We start from the raw sequence: 22508 nt of genomic DNA, 5'->3' as shown, positions 1-22508 counted from the left end.
CAGGAGAATGGCGTGAACCCGGGAGGCGGAGCTTGCAGTGAGCCGAGATCCGGCCACAGCACTCCAGCCTGGGCGGCAGAGAGAGACTCCGCCTCAAAAAAAAAAAAAAAAAAAGAAAAATTCAAGAGAGAGAGATATATATATATATAAAAGTTTCATACTCCTAAGGAAGTTACTCAATTGTGGAAGAGACAGAAAAACTGATGCACATTCTCGAAAATAAAACTATCATCAATTTGATTGATCTATAATTAATAATAATTTCTATTAATTGTATGGAGAATCTGAGGACTGTCATACCTGCTGTCTCAAACTCCTTCCTCTTTCTGAGAAATCTTTCATATTCCATTTTGTATGTCACTTTTTCTGTCTTATCACTCATCTATGACTTAAGGGTTTCCAGGATGAAAGTGTCAGGAGAAAAAGAAATCAATGTTTTTACTTCTGCAGAAGTATTATTAATTTTTTTCCTTTTGTCCCTCCTTGAGATCAATAGCATAATTATTTTTTCCAAAGTCTATGTTACTTCTTAGTTTAAAATGTTCAAATCTACAATTCAAGTAGGAAAAATGGCAGATAGGAGACAGGACTAACAAGCAGCTCCCACTTAGATGGACAGAACAGTGTCTGGAGACTCACATTATGAACTTTTGCTCCAAGAACCATCACAGGAACAAATCAGGAAAACAGAAATAATTCAAAGACCCTTTGAAACAAGCAGCTTGCTTCTGCAAATGCCATGAGACAGCTGAAAAAACTATGAGTTCCCAAAGTGTGTGGGGTAAAAAGTCAGCCTCTAAACATATATCCCCATTGTGAACCAAAACATACTGATCATAGGAGAAGGATTTAACCTTACCTAGAGCCAAAACAGATTTAGGAAGCCAAATGAAAGATAAAAGTAGAAGAAGCAGTGGGGAAGAGCCCCACGGGCACTTCCAGTCTTCAGCTTAAGTCCAGGGAAGCCATTTCTGGCCTTATCTCACAGAGGTCCTTGGGGAAAGGAAAGCAGCTGGTGGAATTTGGGAGGTGCACAGGGTGAGGTAGACTTCTAGCTTAACTTTGTAATAATTTCGACTGAGCACAAACTTTCCTGAGCAGAATCGGGGAAGAGAGGGAGAACAGGAAGTGCAGATACAAGTACAGATGCCACAGATGGTGTGGGTAGCCAGGCCAAGGCCTGAGAGCCTTGCTTGCTTTCTCAATTGGGATGCTTGTAGCCTGGGGCAAGATCTCAGCCCTGCCCACAAGCTGCCTGGATATAAACTTAGTGCAGTTGGGGAGGCACAGTGGGAGTGAGACTGGCCTTGCTGACTATGTGGCATCTGGGTGAGCCCTGTCACTGCCAGCCTTCCCCCCCTTCCCTGGTGACCTGTACAATGCAGCAGAGGCAGCCATAATCTCCCTGGGAACATAGCTCCATTGGCCTGAAGGCCACCCCCAAACCCTCACAGTGGCTGCAGCCAGCCCTGCCCAAGGAGAGTCTGAGCTCAGATCCACCTAACTCTGCTCCTACCTGATAGTTTTTCTCTATCTACCTTGGTAACCAAAGACAAAAGACATAATCTCTTGAGAGCTGTGTGACCCTGCCCATCACCTAAGAAACCTGAGCACTCATCTGGTCAATGTAGGCAAAATTATATCCCTCTTCTACTGCTGTCCTCCTTTCACTCTCTTGAAAGCACCACCTCCAGGCTGGAGGCCAACCAACTCAAGTCATTACAGCAACTCATAACAGAACAACCCTGCTTCGAAGAAGGAAAAAACAACAGCTAATTCTACCACCTGACACACCCTGGCTAACCAGAGGTCCTGAGTCTGTCCACATGACAACTTCACTGCTAGCATAACCAACACTCAAGAAAACTAGTGCACTAAACAAAACTGTAACCAAGGACTCCCACAGAGTCCACTTTACTCCCCTGCCATCTCCACCAGAGCAGGTTCCAGTATCCACAGCTGGTAGACCTGAAGATAGATTGCATCACGGGACACTTTGCAGACATTCCCCAGCACCAGCCTAGAGCCCAGTTGCCCCACTGGGTGGCTAGATCCAGAAGGGCAATACCAGTCACAGGAGTCTGGCTCTCAGGAAGCCCTATTCCTAGAAGAAAGAGGAGAGCACTGTATCAAGGGATTACCCCGTGGGGCAAAAAGAATCTGAATAGCAGCCCTTGAGTTCCAGATCTTTCCAATGAAACATTCTATCTAAATGAGAAGAAATCAGAAAAGTAATTCTGGTAATATGACAAAACAACATTCTATGACACCCACAAAAGATCATACTAGCTGTCCAGCAATGGTCTAAACCAAGAAGTCTCTGAAATGCCAGAAAAAGAATTCAGAAAGTTGATTATTAAGCTTCTCAAGGTGTTACCGGAGAAAGATGAAAACCAACTTAAAGAAATTAAAGGCTGGAGGCAGTGGCTCATGCCTGTAATTCCAGCACTTTGGGAGGCCAAAGTAAGTGGATCACTTGAGGTCAGAAGTTCAAGACCAGACTGGTCAACGTGGTGAAAACCCATCTCTTCTAAAAATATAAAAAATTAGCCAGGTGTGGTGGCTCAAGCCTGTGGTCCCAGCTACTTGGGAGGGTGAGGCTTGAGAATTGCTTGAACCCAGGAGACAGAGTCAAGATTGTGCCACTGCACTCCAGCCTGGGCAACAGAGGGAGACTGTGTCAAAAAAAAAAAGGAAAGAAAGGAAGAAAAAAAAGAAAAAAGAAATACAAAAAGCATATAGGATACAGATGAAAAAGTCTCCAGAGAAATAGGTATCATAAAGAAAGGAAATCACAACTTCTAGAAATAAAAGGCACACTTAGAGAAATGCAAAATACACTAGAAAGTTTCAACAATAGAATCAAACAAGTAGAAGAAAGAATTCAGACCTCAAAAAAGTCTTTTGAATTAACCCAATATGATGAAGACAAATAAAAATAATTTTAAAAATGAGCAAAGACTCCAAGAAATTTGGGATTATGTTAAATGACCAAACGTAAGAATAATTGGTGTTCCCAAGGAAGAAGAAAAATCTAAAAGTTTGGAAAATTTATTCGAGGGAAATCAAGGAAAACTTCTCTGGTCTTGTTAGAGATCTGGATATCCAAATACAAGACAGTCTAAAGAATACCTGGTAAATTCGTCACAAACAGATCATCACCTGGGAATGTACATAGTCATCAAACTATCTAAAGTCAAGATGAAAGAAAGAATCGTAAGAGATGAGAGGCAAAAGCATCAGGTACCCTATAAAATAAAACCTGTCAGATTAACAGGAGATTTCTCAGCAGAAACCCTGTAAACTAAAGGGATTGGGGTCCCATCTATAGACTCCTTAAAATAATCATCAGCAAAGAATTTTGTACACAGCAAACTAAACTTCACCAATGAAAGAGAGATAAAGTCTTTTTCAGACAAATGAATGCTATTTCATTTGACAAGAATTGAGAATTTGACAAGACAAGAGAATTCACCACTACCAAGCCAGCAATATAAGACATGCTAAAAGAAGTTCTAAATCTTGAAACAAAACCTTGAAATACACAAAAATAGAACGTCCTTGAAGCATAAATCTCTCAGGACCAATAACACAATGAGAAAACAATGAGAAACAATAACACAACGAGGAAAAAAAAGGGTTTTCAGGTAACAGCTAGCGTGATGAATAGAACACTACTAAGTCACATTTCAATGCTAGTGTTGAATGTGAATGGCTCCACTTAAAAGGTACAGAATCGCAGAATGGATAAAAATCCACAAACCAAGTATCTGCCATCTTGAAGAGACTCATCTAACAAATAAGAACTCACCTAAACTTAAGGTAAAGGAGTAGAAAAAGATATTTCATGCAAATGGAAACCAAAAGCGAGCTGGGGTAGCTATTTTTATATCAGACAAAACAGACTTTAAAGGAAAAACAGTTAAAAGAGATAAAGCGGGACGTTATGTAATGTTAGAAGGATTAGTCTAAAAGGAAAATATCACAATTCTAAATATATATGCACCTAACATGGGAGCTCCCAAATTTATAAAACAATTACCACTACACATAGGAAATGAGATAGACGGCAACACAGTAATAGTGAGGGACTTCAATACTCCACTGACAGCACTAGATAGATCATCAAGACAAAAAGTCAACAAAGAAACAGTGGACTTAAACTATACCCTAGAACAAATGGACTTAACAGATATTTACAGAACATTCTATCCAACAACTGTGGAATAAAGATTCTTTTCTTCAACACCTGGAACAGTCTCTAAGATAGCCTACAAAACAAGTCTCAATAAGTTTAAGAAAATTGAAATTATATCAAGTACTCTCTCAGACCACAGTGGAATAAAATTGGAAATTAATTCCAGAGAGAACCCTCAAAGCTATACAAATACATGGAAATTAAATAATCTGTTTCTGAATGATCCGTGGGTCCACAATGAAATCAAGATGAAAACTTAAAAATTCTTTGAACTGAATGATAATAATGATGCAACCCATTAAAATCTCTGGGATTCAGCAAAAGCGGTGCTAAGAGGAAAGTTCATAGCATTAATTGCCTACACCAGAAAGTCTGAAAGAGCACAAATAGATAATCTATGCTTATACCTCGAGGAGCTAGAGAAACAAGAACAAACCAAACTCAAACCCAGGAGAATAAAAGAAATAACAAAGATCAGAGCAGAACTAAATGAAATTGAAACAATGACAAAAAATACAAAATATAAATGAAACAAAAAGCTTGTTCTTTGAAAAGATAAACAAAATTGATAGACCATTAATGAGATTAACCAAGAAAAGAAGAGAGAAGTTCCAAATAAGCTCCAGTTAGAAACAGGTCAGGTACGGTGGCTCACACCTGTAATCCTAACACTTTGGGAGACCAAGCTGGGCAGATCACCACGTTAGGAGTTGAAGGTTAGCATGAACAACATTTTGAAACCCTGTCTCTACTAAAAAATAGAAAAATTAGCCGGGCGTGGTGGCACATGCCTGTAATTCCAGCTACCCAGAAGGTTGAGGCAGGAGAATCACTTGAACCCCAGGAGGTGAAGCCTGCAGTGAGCCGAGATTGTGCCATTGCACTCCAACCTGGGTGACACAGTAAGAGTCTGTGAAAGAAAGAAAGAAAGAGAGAGAAAGAGAGAGAGAGAGAAGGAAGGAAGGAAGGAAGGAAGGAAGGAAGGAAGGAAGGAAGGAAGGAAGGAAGGAAGGACATTCAGATTAGTAAAGAGTAAGTCAAATTGTTGCTGTTTACTGATGATGTGATCATATACCTAGAAAACCCTAAAGACTCCTTGAAAAAAACTCCAGATCTGATTAATGAATTCAGTAAAGTTTTAGCATACAAAATCAATGTACACAAATCAGTAGCACTACCATATACCAACAACGACCAAGCTGAGAATCAAATCAAGAACTCAATCCCTTTTACAGTAGCTGCAAAAAATAATAAAATACTTAGCAGTATACCTATCCAAGGAAGTGAAAGACCTCTACAAGGAAAACTTCAAAACACTGCGGAAAGAAATCATAGACAACACAAGCAAATGTAAACACATCTCATGCTCATGGATGGGTAGAATTAACATTGTGAAGATGACCATACTTCCAAAAGCAATCTACGAATTCAGTACAATTCCCATCAAAATACAATCATCATTCTTCACATAACTAGGAAAAAAAAATCCTAAAATTCATATGGGACCAAAAAAGAGCCTGCATAGTCAAAGCAAGACTAAGCAAAAGGAACAAATCTGATGGCATCACATTACTTGATTTCAAACTATTCTGTAAGGATATAGTTACCAAAACAGTATGGCATGGTATAAAAATAGGGAAATAGGCCAGGTGCGGTGGCTCAAGCCTGTAATCCCAGCACTTTGGGAGGCTGAGACGGGCGGATCACGAGGTCAGGAGATCGAGACCATCCTGGCTAACACAGTGAAACCCCGTCTCTACTAAAAATACAAAAAACTAGCTGGGCGAGGTGGCGGGCGCCTGTAGTCCCAGCTACTCCGGAGGCTGAGGCAGGAGAATGGTGTAAACCCGGGAGGCGGAGCTTGCAGTGAGCTGAGATCTGGCCACTGCACTCCAGCCTGGGAGACAGAGCCAGACTCCGTTTCAAAAAAAAAAAAAATAGGGAAATAGACCAATGGAACAGAATATATAACCCAGAATAAAGCCAAATACTTACAGCCAGCTGATCTACAACAAAGCATACAAAAACATAAATTGGAGAATGGACACCCTATTTCATAAATAGTGCTGGGAAGACTGGCAAACTACATGTAGAAGAATGAAACTGGATCCCTGTCTCTCACCATATATAAAAGTCAACTCTAAGATGACCTGAAACTGTAAAAATTCTGAAAGATAACATCAGGAAAAACTCTTCTAGACATTAGCCTAGACAAAGAGTTCATGACCAAGAACCCAAGAGCAAGTGCAACAAAACAAAGATAAATATATGGGACTTAACTAAAAAGCTGCTGCCGAGCAAAATAACCAATCACCAGAGTAAACAGGCAACCCACAGTATGGGAGAAATATTCACAAACTATGCATTTGACAAAGGACTAATATCCAGAATCTACAAGGAACTCAAACAAGACAGCAAGAAAAAAATTGAATAATCCCATTGAAAAGTAGGCAAAGGACATGAATAGAAAATTCTCAAAAGAAGATATACAAATGGCCAACAAACATGTGAAAAATGCTCAACATCACTAATTATCAGGGAAATACAAATCAAAACCACAATGTGATGCCACTTTCTGCAAGAATGGTCATAATTTAAAAATAAAAAAAAATAGATGTTGGCCTGGATATGGTAAAAAAGGAACACTTTTTACACTGCTGGTGGGAAATTAAACTAGTACAACCACCATGGAAAACAATATGGAAATTCCTTAAAGAACTAAAAGTACAAATACAATTTGATCCAGCAATCCCACTACTGAGTATCTACCCAGAAGAAAATAATTCATTATATGAAAAAGACACTTACACAACACGTTTATAGCAGCACAATTTGCAATTGCAAAAATATGGAACCAGCCTAAATGTCCATCAACCAATAAATGGATAAAGAAAATGTGGTGTATATAAATATGGTGTGTGTATATATATAGTGATATATATATCATGTATATATATTATGATATATATCATGTATTTATGATATATATATATATATCATGAATACTACTCAGTCATAAAATGGAATGAAATAGTGGCATTCACAGCAACCTGAATGGAGTTGGAGGCCATTATTCTAAGTGAAGTAACTCAGGAATGGAAAGCCAAACGTTGTGTGTTCTCAGTTATAAGTGGGAGCTAAGCTATGAAGATGCAAAGGCATAAGAATAATATAATGGGCTATGGGGACTTTGGGGGAAGGGTGGGAGGGGGTCGAGGGATAAAAGACTGCACAATGGGTGCATTGTACACTGCTCAAGTGATGGCTGCACCAACATCTCAGAAATTATACCTAAAGAACTTAGCCATGTAATGAAACACCACCTGTCTCCCCAAAACTATTGAAATAATAATAATAGTAAATGTTAAAATCTTTCTGTTACTCCTCATTATGAACATCGAGATTTCTATTTAAATTTTTTAGATAACCTCACCAATTGACTTAATTTTAAAGTGTAGAACTAGACTTTTGCAGGTTTTAAGAAATTAATCTCAGTGTGTTCATATGCAAACGATTAGTTGGGAGAACAGAAGCTTTTCATAGTTGATGATGATTCCATGTGGATGGATATATAAATTAGACACACAGTATGGCTGGGCGCGGTGGCTCAAGCCTGTAATCCCAGCACTTTGGGAGGCCGAGACGGGCGGATCACGAGGTCAGGAGATCGAGACCATCCTGGCTAACACGGTGAAACCCCGTCTCTACTAAAAATACAAAAAACTAGCCGGGCGAGGTGGCGGGCGCCTGTAGTCCCAGCTACTCGGGAGGCTGAGGCAGGAGAATGGCGTAAACCCGGGAGGCGGAGCTTGCAGTGAGCTGAGATCCGGCCACTGCACTCCAGACCGGGCGACAGAGCAAGACTCCGTCTCAAAAAAAATAAATAAATAAATAAAAATAAATTAGACACACAGTATATAAAAATGGAAGGAATACTTTTGTTGTCAAACTTCCTGTACTTTCTCCTTTGTGAAGCATTTGTTGCTTCTTAAACTATCAATGACTTAGTAACCTTTCTGCAGACATTATTTTAAAGCTTTGTTAACGTATAATTAACGTGTAACAAAAATTACATGTATTTATGGTGTATTTGTGATGTTTTCATATATGTGTATATTGTGAAATGATTAAATCAAGATAATTAAAATATTCATCACCCCACTTACTTTTTTTGTGACGAGAACATTTAAAATCTTCTCTCTTAGCAATTATTATGTGATACATTGTTATTAATAATAGTCACCAGGTTGTACAATAGATCTCCAGCACTTACTCATACTGGCTGACTGAAACTGTATCCTTGACTAACATCTCCCAGGACCTCAACCCCTTTCTCCTACTCCTGGCAATCACCGTTCTCGTCCCTGACCTTATGAGTTCAACATTTTTAGATTTCACCTATTAGAGAAGCTTTCAGTTCACAGAAAAATTGAGTGGAAAGTACACCAGAGTGGTATATTTGTTAACAGTCATTGAACCTATGTTAACACATTGTCGCCCAAAGCCCATAGTTTTTAGGGTTCACTCTTAGTGTTAGACAGTCAGTGTTTTTACAGATGACATGTATCCAATATAGTGTCATACAGAATAGGTTCACTGACCTAACAATACTGTGTATTCTACCTTTTCATCTGTCCCTCCCTGCTAACCCCTGATCTTTTTACTTTGCCTTTGCCAGATTGTCATATAGTTGGAATCATACAGTCTGTAGTATTTTTTAGATTGGCTTCTTTCACTTAGAAATATGCATTTAAAGTTCCACCATGTATTTTAATGGCTTGATAGCGCCTTTTTTTTTTTTTTTAGCACCAAATAATCCATTGTCTGACTTTACCATCGTTTCTTTATTATTCATCTACTAAAGGACATCTTGGTTGTTTCCAACGAATAGAACTGCAATAAGCATCCATGGGCAGATTTTTAGTAGATATGTTTTCAACTACTTTACATAGTAACTTTTATTGTCCATCTTGTAAGCCTGAGGCTTGAGGACTAGATTTGACCTTCATTTCAAATATTAGTTTATATTACGCCAGAGATGATTTCAGATAATTCAAAATGCTGTACTTATTTGCCAACTTTGTCAGTTAAGTGATTAATTTCATGATTTCAGAGGAAGAAGTGTGTACTAAAACTCTGCTATGAGAAACTTGTTTTATATTTCCTTTTTATGCATGTGAATATTCCTATGGCATTACAGCATGAATATTGCACTAAAATTTTGATGTAAGATCTGTTTTATATAAAGTGGAATTTATCTTGGAGACAGAAAAAGGAGAAAGGGTCAATTTTGGATTCAAGCTTAGTGTGTTCAACTGTCCTAAATCATAGCTCACTGCTTGAGGCACAGGGTCTTACTGGAGAGTCCCCAGGAGAGGGTTAGGGTACCACAAAGGTTTTTTTTCCTTTTAAAGCATTTCTATAATTTTTATCTTAAAGACCATATTTTCATCATTTATCAAGCCACTTGGTTGTTATAGTTAGACACCTTGATACTATGAATGTTCAAGGAAATAATTTTATTGAAAGAGATTATTTTTCTATTAAATATACAGTGAAACTAAAAGTAGCAAGGGGATACAGGCAGAAACATTAATTTCATCATGGAAAGAGTGACTTTATTGCCTGCCTATTTGAACAGTACACTCTATATACCCTTCGGAAAAGAAAAAAACATTAGTTCTTGGCAAGCCTCATGTCTTCATTTATGTATCTCTTCTGTTTTATATCTCAAATGTCTACTTGATGTAATCAAGGGGAGTAGTATGACTTAAACTTTTGTGAAGAATGAATTATTTAAACTACCAGTATTAAATTTTCAGTTCGCACAATGCGAGGGAACTAAAGATACCATTCTCTTAGTCTTTTTACTTTTGACTTGAATAGGTGAAAGAGAATATATGATTCTTTATTTTAATGCTGCCTGGACAAACATTTGGGAGATAAATCAAATGTTGAAATATATTACCTTCAAGGCGTTGGTGGGCTATCATGGAACAGTTGAAAGTGTAGGAGCATAAGAGACCAAATGGTTTTGTTTGAACTGTGCATAAGCTCAATTTCTTCATCTGGAAAATGGCGCTTCTCTTACCTACCCAATTCATTTGGTGGTGTTTTTTGAGAATTAAATAGGACAATTCATATGAAAGTAAACGTTGTGTACCTAGAGCACTGAAGGCACTTACAACACGAGTACCCTCCTCCCAACTCCCACCATAACTTTCAGGAAACAGTAAGTCAGTACCCCCTGTGTGTAAAGCACCATATTTGGCACTGTGGCAGTGTAATGCTAAATAAGATCCTGGTTCTCCAGATGCAGATTATTATAACATTATAAATAGAATTAGTTATGAATGCGCTTCATGACACCATAACTAGGACATACTGCAGCATATATGTACAATATTTGAAAATGATTTTCATGTTTGTATGTCTTAGTAACTACATCCAGGGTAACTACTGGATTTGATGGGAGTTGAGAGACATGGAGATGATTTAGGAGGGAAGCTAGTCAGGCAGTCAAACACCACACTTTATAAAACTCCAAATTATAGCTTCACTGTCCCCCCATGAATGTGCTGTCTAATATGATCGCCACTAGCCACATGTGGGTGTTTGAATTTAAGTTGATAAATTAAATAAATGGTTAAGCCACGTGTGGCTAATGACTACCATATTGGTTAGCACAGATATAGGACATTTTTATCAATGTAGAAAGTTATATTAGAAAACTATTCAGAAGCTAAGGTTCAAATTTAGGGTATAGATAAGAAGAAGTAAATTATTTGGCAGTCTCTGTCTGAATTCTTATACCCATAATGGAAATAATGCAATATTGGCAAGAAAATACGAGAGAAGGAAATCACAGATATTCAGTATGTTTTTACTTGCATTGATGACCTTTTCTGAACACTTACTAATACACTTTAATTTGCACCCCAATACACATAGTCAATGGGGTGTACATCTTGTTTTATGAACATCGTATAGCAGAGGAGATTGAAATACAGATTTTAAGTACATTTACCAATCACAGCATGAAGGGAAATATAGCTGAATTTGAACTCAGGTAATTGGACTCCAGAGCCCTACCTGGCAACTAATCTGAAAAGCAGTGGATTGAATTAGTAAGAACAGCCTTTAGAAGAAAATTTAATTTTTTTCTGTTTATTGTCACCCATCTTGGTTATTTCCTGACGGGAATGGGAAGGGCCCTTTTGGAATGCATAACTGTTCTCTTATAAGTCAATCAACCAAGCTATCAGTATTTTAGAAGCTATAAGTATGTATGTTGGATTAATCTTGTTAAGAGAGAAAATCAGTAGAGTCTTGATATTAGAAATTTTACTGTTCATCCTGTTGACTGCTTGCACACAATCCCAATAGCTTATTGGTAATAACTTCTCATTTTGCTAACACAAAATATTGAATCCTACACTTTAGACGCTATTGTACAATATAGCATGACTCTTGCTGGTAAGTGAGTGAGACTAAATTTCTGTCCAACTTAGGTTCAGCTTGACTGTTTTCTATTCATTATTCATATTCAGTAACTTTCAGAAAAGGTTTGAAAGTATTAAATTTTTCAGTTATGCTTTTCTGAATTTCTGGAAGGCATTTTATGTATGATTATCCCATTAACTTAGTGAATTTTGAAGGCCTGGGAACATGTCCCTTGGGGATGTAAAACTTCTAATACAGAGTATTTGGTCCTGTTCTCAAGTCGATTATGATCTAGTTTGAGGAGGCAGTCTAGCATTCATTCATTCATTCATCAATTCGTTTTTGAGGACATAATATTGTCTAAAACAACTTTCCTGAGTGAACAAAGATAATATATAATTTAAATGTTGTAGTTATTTGAAGAATTGAGCAGTTAATACTGCTCAATATGCTCAATAAAACTAATATGGAAAACATATCAGGTGAGCTATTGAAGGTTCTCTTTTAAATTCCTGATGAGCAGAGATCCTTATTTCTAGTTATATGTGATGGACTTGATAGGACTAATGAGTGTGACTTTTAAAAATCCTCAAATAAAATGTTTTATCTGGATGAAAATTGAAAGCTTCTAGTCACACTGTTTACTATTTTCTAGTCTTCAGCTGGCATGGGAACACTCAATTTAACAGCTCTTCCTCAGAAGCAAACACCCCATAAATTACCTAAATGCCAAGTAGTTAGATCAGGGTTACTGCTAAATTCTTCTACACTGGGAATTCCCCAGTTTTGCAGTATCAATAGCCAGCATTCATTTTATTTGTCTTAAAATGACTTTCCCATCTTCCAGTACGATTGCATTGAATTTTAAGTAAATACTGAGATTCTGGCATATGATAGGTACATGACTTTGTAAAGGGAAAGTAAATGCTATTTTCATTTACACGCTTAGTGGTTGTCCTTGTAAATTCTTCAAGAGTGGGCTGAATGATATTTGAGGACTTGTCACTTATGCCTATTCTTCCAAAATGTACCCCTTGGTGGATAAAGTGTCAAATCAATCTCTTGCTTCTTCAGTGCAAAATGGGTATTTTGTTCCTTTTTGCCACATAGATCATGTACCTCATGTCATTTAGCAAGCCTGTAGCTATGTGACTTATTTTATACTTCCTAGATTACAATTTTTACCTGCAAACTCATATTGGTTTGAAGTGGTTTCACATGTAGTTTTTCCTGCCCACCAGGGATGTAGGTGGTAGATCTTAAAGTGACTCATTGTTTGGATTTAATTATGTTCTTTTCCTAACATAGTTTTTGCCTTATTCATGTCTTTAAAAAGCTTTACCATCATCTCTTGGAGATTTTATTCAGCAGATTTTTTAAAAATATGTTTTGGCTGACATAACTTGCCTACTACTTGGATTTTTTTAAAATTTGGTAGTATTGATAAAATATAAAAGACACTAAAAATCCTATTACTTGTTTTGGAATTATATAAAATAAGTAAGTGTTCCTTGATACATCAATCAATTCCTTTCCTCAAAGGCAGTTACTATCAACTATGCAGGTCCTTCTTGAATTATTTCTAAATCTACATGCTATAACTATGTAAATATTTATATATGTATCACAACATATTTACATGCAATTTAACTTTATGTATGGCCAATTATATTGCATGTATATACACACACACTAATGTGTACACATGTATATACATCATACAATGATACATTATGGAACAAATATCTGTTTGCAAATTTGTTTCTGCTTAAGAGTATATTCTGAACATATTTCTGGTTCAATACATGTACATATGTTGTATTTTTATGATCATATAGAGTTTCATTGTATTTATATATTATATGTCATTCCACTAGCTCTCTTGATGTGTTTTTGTTTTTTCCTATTCAATCAGTGTTGCAACAAATACACTTGTACATATATTTTAATCATGAATGCTATTTTATGTGTAGAATATATTCTTAGAAGTGAATTGCTAGACTTAAGGAATTCATATTTTAATTTCAATACATGCTAATTAATGCTTATGAATACGTTACATGGGAGACATTATACTACACTATTTCTGATTGTTTTTATAACTCATCTAGGAAAGCATTCTTTTGAAAACCATTACTTGATATCTGGGCAAAATCATTTAAAGAAATATTGCTATATAGGTAACCCTATATATGGTTTATATAGCTATAGTTATATAGACACGCATTTTGAGTGATGTAGTAACTGAATGTTTTAAGTTGTTATGTATAACCACAAAATCCCTGGAACTCTAGTAAGAACTCTAGTAAGAGTTGCATGTTGGGAGGACTTCACCAATCCACCTAAGCCACTATTTTATTTTTTTATAACCATCCTCATAAATGAGTTCAACAATCAACAATATTTTGGTTGTATTTAAGGGTTCACTGTGAATATAAGAAAGATTTTATAAATTTAAATCACAAAGTGCTTCTCCTTTGATGTTTTTGCTTGTTGAGGCAAAGTCCTATGTAGCCCAGCTCACCCGAAGGCATGGCTCATTCTTTCACATCACAAAGAATTACATTCTTTAGTTTCATGGAATGTCATGGAAATAAGTTATGTTCTATTAAAGAAAAAAGATAACACTTGGTATGGTTCCAAGGGAGACTTCCTGCTTAAAATTTTAAGAGATGGTTAACAGAAAACTCTATCCAGTTTCACCCCCACCCTTATCTTAAGCACTTTCTTATCCCAGAAAAGAAATGATGCAGAAAGTAAACAATGTATTTCATGGCCAGATAGCAGAGTTCAGACCAGAATTATGTTTGTATTATATGCTATTGCTATATTCTGTGTTTAAAAGAAAATAGTCTGGAAAAAAGTCGTAGAATGTTAGATTTTTGATAGAACATCTCACTGTGTCACCTAAGTTGGAGTGCGGTGGTGGCATGATCAAGGTTCACTGCAGCCTCAACTTCCTGGGCTCAGGCAATTCTCCTGCCTCAGCTCCCTGAGTAGCTGGGACTACAGGTGCACACAATATCTGGCTAATTTTTATTTGTAGAGATAGGATATACTATGTTGCCCAGGTTAGTTACTAACTCCTGGACTCCAATCTTCCTGCCTCGGCCTCGCAAAGTGCTGGGATTACAGGCATGAGCCATCACACACAGCAAATGTTATCACTACATTATTTTTAGCATTTCCCTTTCTTGGTATTGATGATTGAGACTTGTGATGTTAAATAATTCCGCTGCTCTCTTTTGACTTTATAATTCTTGTGTAATTTTTACAGTATGTGTTTATACCTGTAAGAATGCAGGTGTATATATGTTATATGTATATCGTATTCATATAATATATTTGTGTTTCTCCCATTCCTCTTTCACCAATGAGAAATACATTCATAAGTACTTTGTGAAAAATACTGCTAGAATGCTTAGATGAAAGGGAAGTCCATAAAAATTATAGAAGAGAAAGAGAAGCGGCAGCCTGAGCTAAGAAAGGTACTTAACTATCTTTCCTCCTAGGTACGAAAAAGAAAAGGATATGTGCTTGCAGGAACACATTTTCAGTCCCTTACTGCCAGGTTAATTGCATAGCATTATATTTCCTTTCTAAGGTTCTTCACAAGCCTATTTATTGGCATGAGGTCATTCCAAAGCATGTTGTTGAAAGCATGTTTTTAAAACATCATTGTGTTGACTTTGACAGATTTCTCCTAGAATGAATTTCTTTATTTTTCAGAATCTACCATTGAAGAAGATCCCATGCAAAGCCAATGCACCCTCGGGCTCCTTTTTTGCCCGAGACAATACAGCAAATTTCTTATCCTGGTGCCGAGATTTAGGGGTGGATGAAACATGTCTATTTGAATCGGAAGGTTTGGGTATGTATTTCCTTCAGAATTTTAGTTGACAAGATACTCAGGTTATCTTCTGTCTTTGTCAGTATAGCCATCAAAAAGTTTTCTGTATGATGTCATTTTGCAGATTATCAGCTTAAAAAGTCTGAGTTTGTTGAAAACTTGCAGGTTTGCTGCTAACTTGATACTTTGAAAATAGAAAAATGAATATGCCCTCTTACTATTGGTTACCTCATGGATACAAGAATAGAAACAGAAGTAGCACAGTTCTTTCCAAGCTAAATATAAGGGCCATTAGTGTAAAACTGTGGGTATTTGGAAAACACAGGGCTAAATTTTACCCCCAGACTTTGATCTGGATTAAAGGGTAGCTGTGCATGTTCTAGCCAGGCACATGTTCTAGCCATGCAAGAGCACTCTTGTCTGTTCACCTCTACAACAGTATGGAAACACTATTGCCCATAAGCTCTACCTTTATTGAAACTACAGATTATTAGTTCATTTATTTATTTTTTAATGAGTTAAAAATCAGGCAAGATAACAAGAGGTTGATATCATCAAAGATGTTGAATTAAAAGACAGATACCTTAGTGCCTACACCTACTGAGATAACTGTCTAGATTTCTGTAGTTGTTTTCTAGTTGGATTTTGGCAAAGTCACTTCCAAATCATAGAATGAGCTTATTTCTTTGGAAGAAAACATATATTGGAGCATTCAGTGTTTCAATACCACTCCATATACTAGGATAAAATGTTGAAACTTTCCATGTAGGCTCCACCACAGTACAACTCGAATATGTAAAATAATAGAACTAAAGGTTCATTTTTGCAAAATGCAACCAAGTTGAGAAAGGAGACATCTAGAGAAAAATCCTTTGCTTTCTTTTTGCCTGAAGCCTTAAATAATCGACTTAATAGGTCATACAATACTAAATATTAATATCAAAGTAAGCTGAGCATCCTTCAGAGAGAACAAGTATACAAATTACCTTCCAAATAGCCAAAATGCCTATTGCCCCTAGGCCCCATTCCTATGTGTAACCTAGGAAATTTATGGAAACAGCTGAAATCTTACTCATTTTATATGCTTAAGGAAATCTGTATTTGTTCTCAGAGGAGTTGGTGTGATATGGCAAAGAAATACCATCAAGTTTCTGAAAATTCTCTTAGCAAAGATGGGAACAGCATAAATTTAGCCTGGGGGAATATTCTAGACCTGAATTTTAAAAAAAGGAAACAATAATCTCACAGTAGTCTGCTGTATACAATAGTGTGCTCATGAAATGCTCAGTAAATAAATCAGCTTTTGATTATTATTACCATTTCCTCATATCAAAGTAAAAAAATTTGGTGGAAGATGTGTGTGTACATAGATAATATCTGTTTTTCAGTCCTGTGGTTAATTTACAGATCAATTTTAACTTTCAGGTTTGTAGGAAACCACGTGAGTGGAGGATTATAGGAAGGGGGTATAGAAGAATTATTTGCACAATTAAATAAAATCACTTACAAGATCTGGTAAATGTTAAGATCTTGTAAAAATATATAGCCATAAAATCAAATCTTAGTAACAAGTAGTACACTCTGCACGGGTGGACAATTAACATCACGATTTAAAATTCTACAGTGCCTCTGAATTACCAAAGAACAATCACATGGAGAAACTATCGTTAATTTGCTAGTCTGTTCATTGTACAATTTTTCATTAAAGAAATATTTTCTCAGTGATTACTATAGGCTAAATTGGTTAATAAAATCTATGAATGTAAATATGGTCTTGTCTTATTTTCTCATTGTCCATGACTTCTTTGGTTATTCAAACTAATAAAATTTTCCTATGGACACTGAAAAGAATCCATCTAATATTAAATCCTCTCTGCTAGAAATAGCACTATAGGTGAAGGTTCTAATGGGTATTTACTTTGATGGCTTTTAATAATAAACCCCATTCAAATAATAATACATTTTACCCTAAAATTATAAAGTTTAAAGCAACTTATATAATGACCCTGGTATATAAATGCATACTCTGTAGCAAACAAAATTATGTCAGGAAGAACTTTTAGATGCCCTACTTCTTCAGCCTGTTTGAAAAAATATATTCTGACATTATAAAAAGTCCATAATTTATATTATATATATATAATTGTACAAAAATTTTTGTACAATTTTTAAAGGTTATAAAAATTTAAAAATCATTTGTAAACTTCTCAGTACCAAGTTAAATTAATTAGTTAAGTTTTCCAGTTAGTGCTCAATGAAAAGATAAATTTGCAATTTCTCCTGCTCAGAATAGAACCCAAAGTGATATATAATAGGCTCTAGGGATGTAATAGAAGGGGGTCAATATTATGGCATTGACTTTAGGATTAGTCAGAGAAAGGAAACAGCTGTGCTCATAGATGTTCATGATAATCAGGAGGAAGCACAATAAGAAGTTCCATTTCCACAAGTGGAACACTTTCTCCTTGTTTTCATTATTATTATTATTATTATTATTCATTGTGGGTGAGGAAGAGATTGAATCGCTGCTGATGGCTTTGGACTCTACTTGCAGAATTGACTTTCTTGCAACAATAACACTGCGTCCTCTGCTTGATGTCTTTTTGCACTTCACTTTTGAAAGGAAATTTAGGGCAAGACTTTTTTTTTTTTTTTTTTTATCCTCAAGATTTCATTTCAGTGGCACAGAAGATGAAGCACATCCTTTGTGTCCTAGTGTTTTGAACAGCAAATAAAATGAAAAGATGCTCTGATGAATGGGAAAAAAAAATGTGTTTGAATGATAAAGTAGATCACTGGAGAGTGTGTATGAAGAGGCTTCTGTGTTTAGCTGTTCAAAGGTCTTTGCCTGCATAAAGCATCCTTATCTTTGTGGCAACTGATATGCTACCCTCTGTTGCAGTGCTTTTTTGTACAAGTATTTGTTAGAGGATCTTGATTCACAACTCACTGTTCTCTTTTCACAACAGCTAATGACAAGAAACCTCAGTGGGTGAGGGAAGGTGTGCAAGGGATGAACTGGGGAGAATGGAGAGCAACTAATTCCATATGTTTATGTCATGCTTCTTGTCTTTTTTATGCTTGGCAGGTAACTTCCTATGCCACATACAGGGTTTAACCTGCAATTTATACTCTGTGGCATTCTTTAGAGATAATTTTTCCTCGGTAAAATGTCAGTTCTTAGATCATATGTTTGCTACATTCTGAATTGTTTCAGAAATAAACCTATAGAAAAGTGGACATGAAGAACCTATTCTTAAAAGACTTATAAAAATCCAATTAAGATATTAAAATGTTGGACACTTTAGTAATAAGGTAGATGTGAATAAAAGCTATGAAAAAATAGCTAAATTAAGAAAATTAGGCCGGGCGCGGTGGCTCAAGCCTGTAATCCCAGCACTTTGGGAGGCCGAGACGGGCGGATCACGAGGTCAGGAGATCGAGACCATCCTGGCGAACACAGTGAAACCCCGTCTCTACTAAAAATACAAAAAACTAGCCGGGCGAGGTGGCGGGCGCCTGTAGTCCCAGCTACTCGGGAGGCTGAGGCAGGAGAATGGCGTAAACCCGGGAGGCGGAGCTTGCAGTGAGCTGAGATCTGGCCACTGCACTCCAGCCTGGGCGACAGAGCGAGACTCCGTCTCAACAAAAAAAAAAAAAAAAAAAAAAAAAAAAAAAAAAGAAAATTATATAGTTAGTATTGGTAAGTATATATTACATCAGAGTCTTCCATACATTGCTGAAGAAAATTGGAAATTGGCATGCTTTCTTTGGAAGGCAATTTGATATTATATATCAAAGACCTCAGAAATATTTATACACTTTAATTAAGTTCTTCTGCTTCCAAAAATGTATTAAAAGGCAATTAAAACAGATAGGAACCAGAATGTCTACTGAAACATCAACAAAAATAACTGGAACCTATGATATTTGGTAGCAGCTTAAACAAATTGTAGTCATCCATAGATATCATCCAAAGATAATATTCTTGAAGGAGATGGGAAAATATGATATATGATTAACATGAGAGCACCCGTTTGTGTCTATATGTAACAATAACATTTAATATTCAGACTTTGAAAGAAAAATAAATAGTAATTAGGTTGTAAATTATATCATTTTCTTTAATTATCTATTAACAAACAAACTTAAGATAGTGAACAATTATGGCATGTAATCTGAAACATGAACAATTGATTTATATTATGCAATTGGACCAATTAGCCTAGAGATTTATTGACATAAAATTTTATACATCAGTATATTAAAAGGATTTTTCACATTGTTGAAGTTAAACTGATATTTTCAGTGATTACAGAATTGTATGTTGTATCATAACAAAGGTTTTTGCGTGGTCTGCGGAGCATGTTGTAACCAGAAGAGTCTACATATAACCCTCACTCTGACTCCTGCTGTTCAAACCATGTTGACATACAAGTGACAAGAGAAACATTTCTTTTCATTACTCTGATATATTAAGATGAATAACAGTTTCATTTGATTCCTTTAAAATATTTAGGATTGTGCTTTAAGGTAAAAAGATGAACATAAATATTTTGTTGAATTCAGAATTATGTAGTTGATCAGTCTATAAACAAAAGAGACCCCAATAATTATTTTATAAGAAATTAACTTTTAGTGTAGTGTTAAAAAATATATATCAATAGAAGGCTCTAGATGTGAAAGCATTTATATTTTCAGTTTCACCGAAATGTAAAAGGTATTGGACTGTATTAATCAATAATCTTCCTAACAGTAAATTTAGTAATTTTTCAAATGTTCATTTAAATAAAAAATTTAAGCATGTTTTCTAAAATGATATTGAGTGTTTTTATGGGGCTCATTTTTACAATTTAAATTAACATCAGAAATCTATGCTTTATTTTCAAACTTAAAAAGAGTTTTCAATTATGAATCATAAAATTGATGGTTTTATGTCATTTTTTAATAAGATATTTTAAGTAACCATTTTCTTAAATTACTGCTAGTCTTTCTGTACAGTTTATTATTTGTAATTTACATTGGCCTATCAATTAAGAAATTGTCAAGTTAACTTTTTTTGCTAGAGATTTGTTTATTTTGTTTTATTTATATACATTCTGGTGAGCTGGGAGATGGAGAAAAAAGGAATGGGGAAGTACTTTAAAAATACACACTTTTTTTGCTTGCTATAATTGTGTCAATATCATTATGTTATTGAATAATTATAGGACTTGGAATCCAGTGACTATGCTTCATCTATTTCTCTGAGAAAGAATCTACTCAACAAGAAAAGGGTTTGCTATCTGCGGTGTAGCATGCAAATGTGTGTGATTTGTTTGAGTATAACTTTAAAAACTTTTTATTTTCTGTGTTTGTGTTTGCTGTGTGGTACTGTCTTCTTTTGATGCATCATTCTGATAAGGAATTTTATGAATATTTTGCTTTTTTGAACACTGGCCAGCATTTTGCTTCAGAGGCAAACATTGTCTACCTGAAGTAATAAGGTTTGTGTGTGGATTTTTAAATATTAGCATTTTCCATTTCATTTCTTAAAGTCACATGTTGCATCAGAAAAAGAATCTATGCCTGCCTTTAAGTGTTTGATAAATCACTCCTTATTCTTGTTTTTGTCTATATTGAAGACTATGAAAGTATTTTTGTGGAAAAAAAGCTATATTACTTTTATTAGTATTAATTTACGAAAATAATTTCAGGATACTCATTCAGCCCTGGATTATTTATATTCATTTATTTCCCAGGATCATTTTCTTTTAGACTTTTTGCTTTTTAACATATTTTTGTTTTATGAAGTACATACTTCATCAGCATTTGAATTCACTTTTACTCTGCAACTGAGACAACCCTTTTCAAATCTGGCCCTCTCCCCTATGCCAGGGAAGATGCAGGAGGGAGCAATTAAATCCCTTGCCCAGTGTTACACAACTTTTAAATGGCCTGGCTACAGTTTGAATTCAACTCCATTCACCTTCAAAAATCATGCCCCATCTGTTATAGAAACATATACTTTGTCTGCATTCATATTAGATGTTATTAGAATTATTTCAAGCAAAAGGAAAAAATATACACCAACTTAGAAAAGACTCACCTCTCATTACTGTTCTGAGTGATGGTGGCTTAATCCATTATTTCAACCTGGGCACTGGGTGCTAGAGAAAGAGCATTCTTTCTTCCAGGATATTTCTCAACTCTGGGGCAAAGGCAATGAAATACCTTCTACTCTGTAGGGTTTCCATTACTGATGAGATTATGAATGGACGCTCCTTGTTCAAATGATTTATAGGGATGCCATATTCCATTTTAAATCTTTTTTACTGGTGATTCTGGGAAATGTGGATACTCACACATATGATTATTGAGCTTGTGAGATTCTTCTTTGTTTGCTTTTTCCTTCTTCTCATTAGCCTCAGATCAGTTTTATAGCCCCAAATTACTATCCCTATTTGACACCTACATTTAACCTCACAGATTTTTGTGTGGGTCTTACTCAGAGTGACATGACACAGAAAGTAGTTTGTGACTGTCTTCACTTTCTTGGGAAGCATGAAAGTTTTCATATATCTTACAGATTCTTGCAGGAGAGAAATGCCTATAATATTTATTAAGGGCTAATCCAACACTCACATTATTTCCCCTCCATTTATCATTATCATCATCATCATCATCATCATCATCACCACCACCAACACCATTGTTATCCTTCACATTTGTAGAGCATGTTACATATATCAAAGCACACTTAAATATTTTCAGCAAAACAGATGTAGGAATTATAACCACTATTTATTATTATAACATTGATTAATACAGTACTTATCAAACTTTATATATGCATCACCTGGAAAATTTGTTTAAATGTAGTTTCTGATTATTAGAGCTGGATAGGGCCCCAAATCTGCATTTTTAACAAGCTCCCATGCCATGCCAATACTGCTGGTCTGTGGGTCACACTTTAGTGCAAGAGAGTAACATTTATTGAGTGTTTGCCAGGTACCAAGTGTTCTTAACTGTATGGTT

The 22508-nt window shown here is 35.7% G+C and overlaps 1 protein-coding gene across 4 annotated transcripts in view; it reads left to right on the top strand.

Moving 5' to 3' along the window:
- GAS2 (growth arrest specific 2) overlaps positions 1–22508 on the top strand; it is a 187530-nt gene that overhangs the window by 78930 nt on the left and 86092 nt on the right. For all 4 annotated transcript variants that reach the window (XM_033204651.1, XM_033204648.1, XM_033204650.1 and 1 more), the window contains one exon: positions 15371–15512. In XM_033204651.1, the coding sequence (XP_033060542.1) occupies positions 15371–15512 (142 nt within the window). The remainder of the gene's footprint in view (positions 1–15370; positions 15513–22508) is intronic.

Source organism: Trachypithecus francoisi, unplaced genomic scaffold (genome assembly GCF_009764315.1).
Source record: "Trachypithecus francoisi isolate TF-2019V2 unplaced genomic scaffold, Tfra_2.0 Lachesis_group8, whole genome shotgun sequence".
Taxonomy (NCBI): Eukaryota; Metazoa; Chordata; class Mammalia; order Primates; family Cercopithecidae; genus Trachypithecus; species Trachypithecus francoisi.
This window is presented reverse-complemented; position numbering and strand designations above follow the sequence as displayed.